Raw genomic sequence first — 16,423 nt, 5'->3', positions numbered from 1 at the left:
CTTTATGAAGACTAAATTTAAAACAAACGCTAAAATACTATACAAGAATAAAGGCTACACAACATTTCAATACTGTCTACCCACAAAAATGTTGGCTTATTTGCAATGTAAGGAAGTAAAAGGAAAAAAAGCCTTGGATGTATGAAGTCAGGATAATGGTATATGAAATTATAAGAAAGTGAAATAAGTACGACCATGACCCCAGGGCGGCCTATCGTAAGGTGAGGGTGAATATCGTCGGTGAAATTGCTTTTGAGTATACCGTAGGGTAGATGTACTTAATTTAGGAATAGAATTGTTATCGGTACATTACACGTTTATCGTCTTCTATATGTTGTCTCATAAAAATGATCAAGACTCATAATTTATACTAAGGGCTTTACAGGACTTTACTAAAAGTAAAATTTTCTCCCTACATGATTTTAAAAAAAATGGCTTCATTAACTAAGTAAAGAACAAGCTTAATTCAGAAAGCTGTCATCAGTGAAAACCTGACTTAAAAAGGAATACATGTCAGGGTGGGCTTTGTAACTATCTCAAACTTCTCCTCTTTTAAAAAGAGACTCACAAACAATTAATTCGAACCTAGTGACGCTAAAACCTTGATGAGTAATAATTTTAGATTTGTTTCATAAATTTTACTTATTTAAGAAAAAATAAATTATTACTATTTGTAGAAAGTATACGAAACAAATTCCGTAAGGATCCATAGCTATTGAAGAGACAATCTTAAGCTAAAGATAAAAATGTGTATAATCTTAGTGTGATAATTGCAGATGTTTTGTTTCTCGCGCTAATCAATAAGCAATGAGTTCTAGTTAAATATATTTAGGAAACTTTTGACATTGGGGGCTTATTACCGTCGAAGTGTTTATGTTATGAAACAATTTATGTATTGTTAGTGTTGCGAATGACGCTAGATGACCTCCTGCAAGGTTGCGCCGACACTTCCCTGTGTACTCAATCGTTTACTGCCATGTATTATATGATTGTGTAGATCATAAATATACATAGGGTGTGATAATACATTGTGCGTGTGTATTAGTGATAAGTCCACAACACAACTTTGTATTAAGACCAGAAAAACAAGTAAAAAAACGAAATATGCAATACTCAAGTGTCCCTTGCATCAAATTATTTATAAAAATGTATTACATTTTTTATATTTTTGCACAAATCGTAAATAACGTTATTCGTACATAAAACATACATATTGTGCAATACTCCATGTATTTTATTTGTCATATATGTATAATTATTGCTTTTATATACTCAAACATATTCTTATCGCCTTCTTATTTAATTACTTTGCTGTCTTATCTTATAATATTAACATAAAGACATCTCTAGGACATTTAAGGTGTACTGAAATGCCCTTGCACAGGTAAACACGGAAAAGTCAGAATTGGCGAAAGGTCTCATTGTATCAAGAAAAAGATTATATTGTTATGTGTATCAGCAGGAAGTGATTCGGTCTCTCAGAAGGTTGCGTAGATAACAACTGGGAAGCTAACATTAACTATTAGCTCTATCAAACGTTTGACATTAGATTTAAATTCGAATTAATAATAAAGATCATAACAATTATGAATATTTTAAAAGATTCAGACATTTTTTTAAAGGGTAATGAAAGAGCTTTTATTATTAGCTGGGAAATATTATTAACTTAACTAATTTAAATTGAATTTAATGGTTAGTTCATAATCTATTATTTCTAACAAAAACTGAGTATTTCAAAGTCGAAAATGTACAAATGGAGTCATAAGATGAGTAGGTAGTTCAAGACAGTGATTAACCGCAAAGGGTTTGTAAACAACAGGTAGGGGTCGAGCTCACCTGCGCCCGCGCCACTGACATTGCGAGATAAGATACGTATATTATTTTGTCACCACTATCGGCCCAATGTCACAGTGACCTTAATGACACGAATGACGACGCGTCACAGCGATCGTCGCTCGCTCTGACCTTGCAATATTTATCTAATCTTCCGTTCGCGAAAATGTTGTTAGCGTTATTATGTATGTTAATGTATGTACATTGTGGTCATTTGAAAATATCAGTATAGTCCTTTAACAATGTGTCTTCACATAAAACCTGAATTTACATCAAAACAATAATATATTCTGTATATTTTTTAAGTTGATGCTTTGATAGTTGGTTCAATATGCCCGTTTCTGATCTATTAAATTATTATCAAAACAAATAAGACTAGGCGACGGGATTTTCTTATTTGATTGTTAAAATAATACATTAACATTTTGAAATAAATTATTGTTTTTGCATTTTCATATATATTGTCCTACTGTTTATTATACTTGTTTCATTGACAAAGAGGCACAATCCACAAGGGCTAATTTTATTTTTATTATTTACAGCAATTAATAAGGAAAACATTCACGAAATTGTTACCAATGTGTATCTACTAATAACATTAATCTATATATTCGGTTAATTTGTATTTAACCTGTAAAATACTAAAATGTTACTTTTTGGTTTTGGTCATTAGTTTTTACACATTTACAAACTTGGCCACAACAAGACCGCTAGTTCGGTGTTTTTCTTTACCCTAATGCCATTCAAAATATTTTTGGTGGGCATTAGTGGTATTTAACTATATGCATTTCACACATTTACAAGATAGAGAACGAGAACTAATTATTAATTTTTATGCATATTTCAATATAACAAATACTTGAAAATCATATCTTATCTTCTTGACCATTATTCTGATTTGTATACGGTTTTATAACATAATATCGATCAATAAAGTATTATGCATGTTATAAAAGCGACCTTCATCAGTTATCGTCATCACCCGGAAATCACTTACAGGTAAACTATCTGCTCTGTATAGTTTTCACAAGCAGGAAGTACATAAATGCATCAAATATGCAATAAATAGACTCATTACTGTTTGAGGTTTGGTTATTTAGTTAAAGGGTTTAATAGCAGAAAAAATAAACAACTTTTGGTCTACTTTTTTAAATGATATTTCTAAAGTCACCTTAAGTAAACATTTCATATGAATTAGTTAATTTAGCTCAACGTAAATATTAATATTATATTTAATGGATATAATAATCGAATTCAGCATATAAAATAATCTTACATTTAGAGGAAGTAGCTTACCTAAATCAGGAATGGAGCTGGATGGCTCTTCGAACATCGAAGGCTTGTGGATACGCGGTTGTGGCGGCGGTGGCGGAGGAGGTCGCATGCACTGGATGACCGACTGAACAGGCGGCGGTGGCGCTGGCGGCATCAGACACGGCGCGCGGAATTCCTTTCCAGGTGGTGCCGGTAGTTCCAACCGTCTCCCACCACCCATCATCTCCATCTCATAAGGATCCATCGGCTCGCGCTTCGGCGACAACTTTTGATAGCACTGCATTGTTTATAAACTTGTCACAAAAGTTCAATGTTCATAAAAGTTTTCAGAAATTCCAAATAAATATTGTAGACACAAAAAAGACATCGAAAGAGTTCTTATATATTTAAAACAATTATTTATTAGATCGCAATAGGCGCGTGTAGCGAGTCGTTGCGGCTTAGCGCCGCTCCACTCGCGAGACTCGTTCGCTCGCCGCGACCAACTTTCTCTCACTGGCGTAGCAGAGCCCGCGGCTGGACGAAAGTGAATCTGCAGGGCGCCCCCGCACCCTCGCAGCCCTCGAGTCGCGTTGCATCGCCCGCCCAGCGCCCTCCGACACGACCACTGCTCCACCTTAACTTTAACCTTACTCTCACCTCTTGAGTGCAACGCTCCAGGTAGGTACCTTATTAATTTTCATCTGTACTTATTAAAAAATTCTGCGCTGAAGAAAAAAGCTTAAGTCGCTCATAAAATTAAATGTGAATCTATAAGAAATACCTGATTTAAGATATTTTATTTATAATAAAACTCGTAAAAGTGCAAGCAGGCAAAGATTGATTTGTATGGCCCTGTAAAAATATAATTGAAATCATGTACAACATAGTCAGCGTAACATATTTCCTACAATGTTTTATGTATAATATATTAATAACAAACCTTCACATATATTTTGCTACTTCCGTAATTCAATGACACACTAAAAAGTTAATCTTAGATGTTATATATTCTGACATCATAGAACAAATAATAAATACAAAATATCAATTCTGTCTAAATTTTTGGTAACCATTTTTATAAGGACAATTTAAGTCTTAAATAAAATTAGCTCTACTCATTTTTTTCTAATTTTCAGGTGGACTTTATTTTATATTCATTAATTGTGATTTATAAGTTTCGTATTATACTTAAGTGAAGCTGTTCCCACATTACATTTTAAATAGCATTAAGAAATGATGTTTAACTTAAAGATTTTTGAAGAAAAAAACGCTAGTTGTACATATAATATAAATATGAATTAAATGTAACTACCATATCGAATCCCAAGATGACTGAGGCACGCATACTGATAAGTGATAGTCACCGATAAGGTTTCGAAGATAGCTCAGACGGGGACGTGACGAAAAATTATGGGTTTTAAATATAAAACAGCCAAAAGAAGATAGTACACGGAATATTGTATAATCTTTTCATCAGATATTCTTCGATTCCTAGAATTAATTTCAATGTAAGTTAATTAACACGTTTATGTGACAATTATAAACCAGTTATTTATTCTATAAAATACTCTTTTTAGGTAATTGTATCGCATGTGTTTGTATTAATGTAATAAAATACAGAACACAAAAAATTCCGTGATTCATAGCGGCCCTTTCGATAATACACGATTTCTTTCAGCCAACTCTATTTACTCGGAACTCCTATTGTAAAACTATGAAAAAACTGACTGGTGGAAAATAGGTATTTTAAATAAATGTTTTATAGTCTCACAGCTCAAATTAGGAAAGTAGCTTAAAGTCGGGAAAACATCAGGCGGGCTCTGTTGCCAATTCCTCTACATGGAGGTGGTCGGGTAGGATGGGTGTGGAGGCACGTGCACTTCGCAAGGCGTGTTGATCAGGTCACTGCCACCGGCGGCTCACGGTCGAGACCAATGTTCACATCTATTTTGGCGACGAGTCTCACTGAAACTTATCTATGTATTACAATTAAAAATTCAACGCGATATACATGAGTTTATTACTGACAGATATATATCTGATAAACATTAAAACTTAGTTGATGAGGGAAAAGTGTAAAATATAATAAATAGGCAGTTTTTGCCGCGCACCACAACTCTGTGGAACCAGCTGCCAACTGAAGTATTTCCGAACCAATTCGACTTAGGGTCCTTCAAGAAAAGAGCGTACCTATTCTTAAAAGGCCGGCAACGCACTCGCGAGCCCTCTGGCATTGTGGGTGTCCATGGGCGGCGGTATCACTTAACATCAGGTGAGCCTCCTGCCCGTTTGCCCCCTGTTCTATAAAAAAAAAAAATATATGTATTATTTCATGGTAGAAAGTCAAAGGAAGTTGTAGCAACTGTAAAAGTATCTCACTTGTATTTTTAGATATAAGTTATATATTATTAGATATAAGTTACTGTATGAATATTTTTAAATATATGTCTAGCTAGACACCTATATAATCAAAGATTTTTAGACTTTGTAAACTTTTTTCATAAATTTGTCAATGAGATATCGATCTTTCATAAATATAATTAAATTTTAAAAAATAGTTTATTTAGATATGTAGTTATTTTATTATTTACGAGCGACGTGTCCTGTTTTCGCACGGCTGGCATTAATTTTTAATATATTTTATTATGGAATATATAGCTTATGTCGCTCTGAGAAGATATAGCATTGTATAAAAAAATTAAATCAGGTCCAGTACTTTCGACTTTTTTCTTTGAAACATACAAAAACACAAATCGTTGCTCTAATATTCGTATATAAAAATGATTAAAGACGATATAAAATCTGTTTTAATATTAAGTTTTATAAAATATTAAGATACATTTTATTTTTCAGTTCTGAAATGAATACTCTTATAAACATTAATATAATATCCAAGGGAAGAAATGCATGTCTAGCCAGTGCATATCGATCGACGGAGGTCGCGACGGCGACTGCTGAATCAGGACGCACTTACACCGATATCTATTTAATATTCTCAATAATAATTTCTAGAATATTCTCTCTAACCATTACACAAAAACAATCAGTTTAATTTAATTTACATTGGAATTCTATCTGATGTTTGCCACGTCGTGTATGTGAGCAACAAGAACAAATGTAATTATTATTAACATAAGTTTCATGCGAAAAAGGTGAATTCCATTTCAAAAGTACATTACCTAAAACCTTTATTCTACGTGTAAATTAATTAAAATGGTTCTTATGTGTTTGGCTAATAAAACTTTCTATAAAATTGTTTCACATTCTGCGTGACTATATTGATAAAACTGTGGTCATTATCGATAAAATGTACAGATTTTATTTAGTTAAACTCATGAATAATTAGAAGTACCAAGTTCAAGTTCACACGCAATTGTTAGCATGAAATAAGTATAAAGTTCATGGCTAAGGTATATATTATGTGGGTCAAACTAGCAATCAAGATTAAATGCTTTGCGTGTAAAGGAGTTTTAGTATTTAAAAAAGAAAAGCAAATGTTTTTGATGACAATCTTATGTCTTTGTAAGGGGATTTAGTTGTAGACATTTTCATGCCTTATCCTTTACAGATGTACGTAGCAGGTGATATTAAAAAAATAAATCAAGTCGAATATATTAATAATAATAATAATAGCCTTTATTTCCAAAAAACTTTAAAATTAGGGGACAATAAAACGTCATTCACTTAAGTTTTGGTTTGTCCACCGTTGGACATAGGCCTCCTCCTTCCGGTTCCACTCGCGTCTGTCGCGGGCCAGGCGCGGCCAGGTAACCCCCAGGCGCCCCTGCGGCCGGCTCGTGCCGCGCGGGTACCAGTGCAGCACTCTCTCGCTCCATCTGTTGTCACTTGTTCTTGCTGTGTGCCCTGCCCGTCGAATATATTGGGATGTTTAATATATTGCTGAATAAAAAATATATTGTGAAAAAAAGTATCACACAAAAACACAAAATAAATACTGAAGAAAATATTTTCAACTATTGTGGAACATCGGTGTAAGTGCAATCAAAGCGTGATGCATAAGATTGTATCTGTTGCGCATGCGGCCCGTAGACACCCTCGCCGTCTGCAGCTCGTGTGTCCTCGTGCCCTTCCCAACCGACTTTCACTCCCGAAATCCGGACAGATAAAAACAACCCATAGACACGCAATGTGTAGATACTAGAATATCGAACAGTACTAGGGTGTGATTGAATATATTAATTGTTAAAAGTTGTTTAAGTATAAAAATACATTGTCATTGCAGTATCTTGTTTTCTATTTCATAAAATCTATAGATTTATATTATAACATTGAACTTTTAACAAGATATGTACTTGTATCAAAATTTACAAAATATTTTACGACAATTACTATAAAGATAATGGTGCTAGAATTACAAATGATTCCATATTAAAAATTAAATGTAGCACTTGGCTACCCTATACTTGTACATTTAGTATATGTATTTAAAAAACACGATTACATTCCTATATCCAATATCAATAAACCTAGTTCATTGTTTGAATTCAGTTGAACTCAGAATATAGATCGCGAGTGTTTCGACGCTTCAAGCCTTGAAGACTGCAGCAGTGGAATGCCCTTGCAAGGGTATCTCAATGTCGGACTTTAGGTGCCAGTCGTCGCCCTCATGCCCCCTCCGCGACCCCGCCCCTCTCCCCATAACTTAACTCTTTTAACTGGATGCATCTGAGTAAATAAACAATTGAGTTTGACCTTTAATGCATGCTGCACGAAGTGTTTGACTTAGTGACCAATGTAACATAGTAATTATAAGGAACACGATTACTGGCGAAGGATAAATTTAAATCAAAATTTTTAAGAATAATCAGCGTTTGTATGAGGTCCCTCTCGTATCAAATGAATTGTAATACATATTATGAAAAAATCCCAAGTTAGCTAAAATTCGGATAAATATACTGAATGTAAATTTAAAGACAAATTATTCTAGATATTAGAATAAAACACCAAATACGGTAGGTGATTTATCATTTTAAATATCACCCAATTTTAGGCACACTTGATAACTTGTGAATACTTTTTTGTGTTTATTTTCCGTTTTATTAATATTAGTATTAGTAGAATTGTACGAACAAACTACTTTATCTCAGTATTATGCGACAAGTGCAATACATGTGTCATAAAGACTGAAAAAAAGCTTAAGCTTAAATATCTGTTTTTTATATAAGAAGAAATGCAATTAAAGGGAACCAGTTTTATACATAAGTGGTACTGTCAGTAAGCTAATTTTTTACAAAACTTTGGTGGGCTTTGAGGCGCAGGTAGGGGAGAGGGGCGTGGTATTCCGCACGAGCCGAGGTTGACTGCCGTTGACACCGCTCGAGGACACGTTCCCAAGGTCGATTTGCCCAAAACGCTCTATTATTTCATTTTATTAACTGGTCATGAAACAACTTTTTGGCTACCCTTAAAAAATGTCTCATCTTTGCTTACGCACACATACAGTTTAACTCTAGAGTAATAAAGCGTTTTGTTTATTCATTGTTTAAAAAACGATTCGATTGCCAGCGAAATAACGTTAATGTGTTCTAGTCACAGAAAACTATTAAAGTATTAACCTCTAAAGAAATGTAGATTTGGTTATTGATAAAACTTCAGTAAAACAAAGACTGACATTGCGAGGGTCCTTATACTGCGTTCGAAGGAGTTCAAGGTTTATAATACAATATATTAATTGCTATCAACTTTCGCTAAGAAAACAATGCTATCTGTTAGCAATGAAATAAATCATTTCATTAATGAACTAGTCGAACTGTCATATAGATAATCGTTGAGTTTATTCTACGTAATTCTTATAAGTATTTATATGTCCCTTTACTTTTATCGTAATCGACATCGCCTTCCTGTAACCTACACCCTTTCTACAGTATCTAATTCAGAATAAAAATAAATTCGATTTATATGTTTGGACACTGTTATTAAATCATTGTAAACGAAAAATACAATGAAGAAACTAGGTACATTCGTTTAGTAGTTACTTGCTATTTTTTCGTTCCGTGATTTTAAAATAAGGTTTTTAATGTCAAACAGAGTCTTTAATAAATTGAATAGCAATGAAAATATGATTATAGAAATGATCTCCATTGAGTCATATAAAATCTGATACATATTTATCTAATAGTAAGTATTATGATAAGTAAGTAGTAACACGTTACTGATCAAAATTAGATCAAAACGACAATAAACCCTCTACAACTAGAAATTCCAAATTAAAATAAAATAGATTAGAAAAGTGTTATTAAATATTTTAACATTTAAACAACATTAACAGAAGAAACAAAACTTCGATGCAAATGAATCAGATTTGTTAACTGGCTTATTGTATGGAGTGCATACTGCGTAATTGATTTCATTAGCCGAACGAGTCATCATGGATCAAGATTGTGAATGTAAAAAGTCCGCGACAGTCGGATACGGGTTCCCGAAGGACCTGACGGGCGAGGGGCGGGCGAGTGCATCGGGACGTTGACTGTCTGGCTCCTGCTTGCGTTATCTGCAGTTGCCCTTTCGATGCACCGTACGTCCACCCCCTGGCAGGGGTACCAGACTACTGCAACCCCCAAACGTTCCAGAAACTGCGATTGACCTGAAATAGCAACGGTTCTGCCAAATTAATCTGAAGTAAAGCGTTGAATGTTTTACCCCGGTGCTTGGTTTTGCAAATATTTTTCCTTTGCTCATCGTAAATATTAAATACGGCTGTTATATCCAAAACTTATAAAACACTTGTTTATTGATATATCAAAAATATTACAAATAAAAATATTCAAAACTAATTTTCTACACTAAGCAATATTTAAGTATTATCCCTAAATTATCAAAATATATAGTATCTAGATTTCTCTATCTGAGCAACCAACATTATACCAACTCGCAACAAAATGATTTCAGTGAAGCGAATTTTATTTAAAAAAGGTAATTTAGTTTGTTTTGTCCTTATCACTCTAACGACACTTTCAATATCAATAGAGGAGATAAAAATACTAATTAAATTACGTTATTTAATGAGACAGTTATAGACAAAGTAATACTTGGTATGTTATCTAGCTTTCAATATACCTGTTGTACATTCAATCATCTATTCAGGTCGTATTGATTAGCAAACGTCGAAACATTCACCTATATTATATTAATAGGTTAAAGTTGGGATTGGGGCAAAAGGACTATAAGTTATGATACTCATAACAGTTCCTCGGCAATCCATTGATTTTACTACTTACGAGTACGAAATTACGAGAAGAACACTTACTACGGAAGAACATTTACTATTCAAAGAGTAAGTACACTATTTGCTGTGATTGCTGACATGCTATGCCGTGATTAAGATCAATAGATTTATACTTCATCAATTGTATTTGAAAGATTGGGTACGTCATATAGCGTTTATATAATGTTTCCTGTACAAAAATTTCGAAGGTTGAAGATCTCATAAGTACCCGAGGCCCGGGACCAGCTCAACTCATGAGCTGAGCCGAGCTGTGTCAAGGCCGCGTCCTCGGCCGTGACCGTGATGCCCCGCGCTCTCCGAATAATATCGACATTCTTAATACACATAGGCTCTGGCTCACAATACGTTAGTATAATAGGAGATACACAAGTATACGTAGTAGTACATAGTAGATGTACAATAGTACATGTGATATATGATAAGTCATATAGTGCAGTGTGTTTAGTTCCTGAAAACGTTAGAAACAATTATCTTTTGTCCAATTTTATTTAGGATAAGGGTATAAACGAGGGGCATAAATGGCAGACATTGCTGCCCATGGACACCAATTTGTGGTTATTGGGTGCGATGCCGGTCTATATGGGAGCAGGACTAACAGCAAAGGAAAATGCCGAGTGAAGCGGAACGTGGAAGACTTAAGCCATCAAGGTGATGCAGATAAAATCTTCAGATGACTAGTAGGGTGATAAAGGCAGACATGAGGCAGAAGTGATCAACATGATAAACAACTCTTTAAAACACTCATCATAGTATACTTTATGGAAAACGCATAGATACACAATGACTCTGCGTGCATGTCTGTAAATAAATAGAAGAATGAAACATTCTGTCTTTCTTAATATGTATAACTATATACATTGGAGATTGACAATAAGACAAGCCATTGATGTTGACATTCAAATCAAAATGTAAATTACCTGAATACCTAAAACCCTGTTAATTGACTGTTATTTATATAAAAAATTGTCCATTTTGTCCCAATCATTTGACTGTTGTTCATGTCTAGAGAAAAACGACACTTTGTCATTCAGAATAATGTGTGTAATGCATAAGTTAATAAATAAACATATCACTCTAAATCATATTGTCCGCCAGTTTCAAAAACACCAGAATTAGACTCATTATCTTTTAAATTACCTAGGTAAAGGTTTTTTTATATATCAAAAACCTTACATTTCTGTCTAAGTTCAATGTTCAAATCAGTATAATATAAAATAGTATATATAAATCAGTTCAAAATAATAATCGTCAGAAAATAGTGAAATCTTCCAAATGCGCTGATCCATAAGGTTCGTTCGCATCGTGTTTTTATCAGGCACTTATTGTTTTTAATTTTTTACAAATATAAAATCAGCGGTCCAATTAATTTCTTTTTTCCCTAGGAATCAAATTTTAGAGCACAAAATCCAATATTGAGTGCTATTGTGTGATGTTACTTTATTCACTAATAAATTAAATAGTGAGTAGGATCCACACTATACAATAGAACGAAAAAAATACCTCAAAAAAACTAAAGGAAGTAAGGCTAAGAAAAAGTTAGCTTCTGTTTTCGGATTAAGTAGCTGAATAACGCAACCGCCTACGTACACGTGTCTGTTCAATCAACACGCAGAAGGTCACGCGTCCCAAATTGTCCATATACTCCTCACAAATACGGGCCTGGGCCGTTGATCTCCTAGAAAATCTTTCAGAGCCTTCTTCGCCCTTGACCTTTACCCGCGCAGGCGCCTTCTTACTTATTATGACCCGGCTCCTTTATCAGATAAATCTAAAGAATTGTAATTTTCCTTATGTTAAAATTATAGTATTGATCGCAATATTTCAATCATACAAATAAAAACCACTATGCGTAATTTTAATTTATTAATTAGACAACTATTATACATTTAATTTATCTTAAAAAGTTAACGCATAAATTCAGATATAAATAAAGTTTTAGGTATTTTCATAAATATAAATTATAACATATTTGTATGTAGAATATATATTTTCTACCAAATATGGTATATGTATAGTTTTGTCAAATCGGAATATATAAACTTTATATACCTCTGCCGCCATCTAGGAGACGTTACTTGCAAGTTGAAAGTAGCGACACCTAATTGTCGTCTGTCTATTTCGCGTTCTGTCTGTCAAGGTAATATTTTTGAATACCAGCTTTAATTTAAAGTCAAGCATTAATAATAATAACTAAAAAATTGGCACCTTAGCCAATTTTTTAGATATTATTTTTAATTAATAATATATAAAATAATAATTACATATATCACAATATGCAATTGTCTGTCCAAGACATACATATTAAATGAATTACTATTTTTTTCCCTAATTTAGTTTTCCTGAGCTTTAAACATTTCAGCCCTCTCTGCATCTTAAATGACCTTTAAGATCTGAGGGTATGAAAAAAGGTAAAGTACATATTTAAGTGTATAGAAGTTAGGTGGGCGAGCGCAGGCCGCGACCGCGTTGCAGGGGAAGCGAGCATTAACCCTTTCTGCAGTTCATTCGCCGTCTGGCCTCACCCCTGCAACCACCCACTCGCCCCTTGAAGCGACCCAACTGCACATTTACCACACTGAAGCCAAATTACACATCTACCTGTTAAACTTACGCTATATTGTTTTAATTCTAAATGACTTATTTTATACTTTATCAACATTACATACTTGGGGCACCCATTTATATTATATAATTAAAGAATATTGCTAAATAGACATTATTATTTATTTTTGCTTATCCTTAACGGTTACGAATAAATTAATTATAAACTTTAAACTACTTAATTATTAATAAGTTAATGGGTTACCACAATATTACCAAGTGATGCTTTAAGATATCTTGCTTAAAAAAGTATAGTTCTTTACCTGTACCCACCTATGACCACTATTATTTAAGTGATACCATGATCAATAATGGATTTGATTAGATTATCTGGATAGTATATCAATGGTCTTATTTTATTAAAATATATTAAATAAATAATTCTACAGCATGGGAATAAGGTCCGCAACATAAATTAAACTATTTTGAAATTGACATTAACAGACATTTGAAGTTACTTTATGAAATATATTAGCTCCTATAGTAAATCTGGTACACGTAGGTACGTGTACTGCATGTGCATGGTCAGTGCCGCTCTAACAAAATATTATATCGCAAAAAATATTTTCTGTAAACGTTTAAAAATCGACAGTGCTACTGGATGTGGATGGAACGAGTTCCTATAAAAAATAGGGACAGCTCCGAGGTGAGATTTATGCTAGTTATTTTTGCAAGCGGAACAAAATAAATCTAACTTTACCACCGAATTCATAATCAAAATGAGTAAATTTTTTTTGACCCATATTTTAACCAAACAATTTTTTATTATGTTCATAAATAGATATGTTTTAAATTAATAATAATAATAATTAATAATCTGTAATAATACAGATAGAATGACTATTCTGTATTAATTTTTTATTTGTTTTTTGTGACTTAAAATAATAATTAACATTTAACTTACTAGTTTGTGGTTTATATTTATAACAAGACAAAATAAACCTGAAATTATTTATTTTACCTAAATCCAAAATTCTAATATTAATTTATTTAAAAATGTTTTGTCATGTTTATTTATTTACAATCACACGAGAGCGATAATGACAAAACATAATATGTTACGATATTCAAATAATATCTTGAATAACACCGCTTAATATTTCATAAATTTCACTAATAACACGATCAAATTTTATAAGCAATTGGTCTTCTTTCAAAAGTTAAAAAATATGAACTAAGCTCTTCCGACAACTAGGTCTAGGTCTAATACCTGTCGTCGGTATGTAGTATGTACCCATGTAATAAATTAATATAATAAAAACATAATTTTTGAATCTGTGGTGTAAATGTCACGATCACCGTTTGTGTTTACTGTCATTGTCAAAAAATTTCATAGACATAATCGAGATCACCCTCGATCGTCAACATTCTGGCGAATTTTATGTTTAATTCGTAGTTCTAATTTGTCTATGTTTGTACTCAAGATCATATAAATAATGCCGAAAAACAAAGGAAAAGGAGGTAAAAACAGGAGGAGAGGAAAGAACGAGAATGAAACCGAAAAGCGTGAGTTAGTTTTCAAAGAAGACGGTCAGGAGTACGCCCAAGTCACAAAGATGCTCGGTAATGGCCGCTTGGAGGCCATGTGCTTTGATGGCATTAAACGTCTCTGCCACATCAGAGGGAAACTTAGGAAAAAGGTTTGGATAAACCAAGGAGATATTATATTAATTGGTTTACGAGATTATCAAGACGCCAAGGCTGACGTCATTTTAAAATATACACCTGATGAAGCAAGGAACCTTAAAACTTACGGTGAATTCCCAGAGACTGTACGTATTAATGAAACGGTTGTTTATTCCGTGGATGGTTTGGATGAAGACATAGAGTTTGGAGATGAAGTTAGCTCAGATGATGAAGCTGATCCTGTTGATGCAGTCTAACCCCTGTTGATCCTAAATCCTTTAGTAACTATGTAAGTTTTTGTAAATTATTTTTGTTACATAGAATGATTTACTCCAATAAATAAAATTTCATGGATCTGTCTATATATTTAGGCATCTGCAAACAATACTACAAAATTCTAATATTTCTATGTCCCTAACAAAGTGTCTATTGTTAGTATTATTTATTGAAATAGTTAATTTACAAGTCAAAAATTACTTGTCATCCGCTAGGACATATTGCACAACATTCCTGGAAAATATGTAAAAGTTTAAAATTGCTTAAAATCTAAGGAATGTACATAATTAAATACTTTTAAAAACATTCTTGTGTTTACTTTAACTTCTACCATAGTGTACTTTAGTATTAAGGTTTTTGTAATGTTTGGCCCTTATACATTTGAATAACTACATTTTTGATAGTTAACTACACTGTTAAACCAAGTTGAACAATAAAAAAAGTCTTGATTACAATTCATTAAAGTTACCTATTGCATTAGCATAGAATTAAACTATTCTATATTACATTTTACTATATATTGAAGTAGAATTGGTTTAAATAAGCTAAGCTTTGGAAATAACTATACTCTATAGTTACTTAGAACATTTAATGGGGATCAATTTTTGATGACGATTGTGTGTATTTAAATTTACTTATTGTGTATAGAAAGACATACAATCTTCAAACTGATTAATTTATAGAAAAATAAGAATTGCTATTGAGACCTATTTGTACCTATTTTGGTAACATTATAAATATATGAATTGCAATTAATAAGTATAGAAAGAACTAGGTCTTCCTGACACATAAATAAAGAAAACTTACAAAAATTATAGGGAGGATCCTCAGGTAGTCTTAACACCAACAAGCTGGCCTTGAAGCCCAGTGGCTAAGGATGAGAAGTGTATTTGTGCAAAATGTTCCAATGTTTTAACACTTCATACATTATTAGCTGATTAGATTTTAAGGCCAAGCATAGCGTATTTCCTATACTTGGTCAATCTTAAATTTTTTGTATTTTCTTACACTTTCCAATAATTTTCACAACTTGTCTTGATTGCTAAACTTTGGTGATTCTCTTATGCATTATACCTTAGCAATTGGACTTTATTACAAATAGATTGATAAAAAATTGGTAAAGTCGGTATACGGGCGAAAGTTTTACGTGACAACGACTTTGAGTGGTAAAATAATTTTAATGTGAATATTCATTAGTATAGTAGGAAGAAGGATGAAATAATAGTAACAATTTAAAACATTTATTTATACAAAGAATCTCGCACTGAATTTCATATGTCTGTCTCTCTCGCTCTTAGGCGGGCTAACCATGCCCGAGTGGAAGGGACGCGTGCCTCTCACTCGCTCTCATTGTGAGCGCATAACGTGAGCGGAGCGTAACGCAGTTTCTTGAAGTGTCACCCGGCAAACCAATTTATAAGACGTTGTCACGTCAAAAGTTTTTGTGTATTGAAGCATGGCTGGCTTAATTAGACAGGACTTAACACACATTGGACCAATTATGAGTCCAAAAAGAATATAAATAATAGTGTTATTATATATATGGCTATACCTAAACATGCCCAACAGATTAATACATATTCT

The 16,423-nt window shown here is 33.0% G+C and overlaps 2 protein-coding genes across 2 annotated transcripts in view; one reads left to right on the top strand and one right to left on the bottom strand.

Moving 5' to 3' along the window:
* LOC110992761 (ecdysone-inducible protein E75) overlaps nucleotides 1-3,609 on the bottom strand; it is a 67,644-nt gene extending 64,035 nt beyond the window's left edge. The window contains exon 1 of the mRNA XM_022258710.2: nucleotides 3,130-3,609. Within this exon, the coding sequence (XP_022114402.1) occupies nucleotides 3,130-3,391 (262 nt within the window). The 5' untranslated portion in view covers nucleotides 3,392-3,609. The remainder of the gene's footprint in view (nucleotides 1-3,129) is intronic.
* Nucleotides 3,610-14,256: 10,647 nt separating this feature from the next.
* LOC110992745 (eukaryotic translation initiation factor 1A, X-chromosomal) lies at nucleotides 14,257-15,145 on the top strand. The gene has a single exon (XM_022258682.2). It carries the CDS (start codon nucleotides 14,374-14,376, stop codon nucleotides 14,818-14,820), a length of 447 nt encoding a protein of 148 aa, XP_022114374.1. The 5' UTR covers nucleotides 14,257-14,373; the 3' UTR covers nucleotides 14,821-15,145.
* Nucleotides 15,146-16,423: the final 1,278 nt, after the last annotated feature.

This window comes from Pieris rapae, chromosome 7, assembly GCF_905147795.1.
Source record: "Pieris rapae chromosome 7, ilPieRapa1.1, whole genome shotgun sequence".
Lineage (NCBI taxonomy): Eukaryota > Metazoa > Arthropoda > Insecta > Lepidoptera > Pieridae > Pieris > Pieris rapae.
This window is presented reverse-complemented; position numbering and strand designations above follow the sequence as displayed.

Bases quoted from the DNA above. Each gene is read 5' to 3' on its own strand.
- LOC110992745 (XM_022258682.2), top strand. From the start codon at position 14,374: ATGCCGAAAAACAAAGGAAAAGGAGGTAAAAACAGGAGGAGAGGAAAG.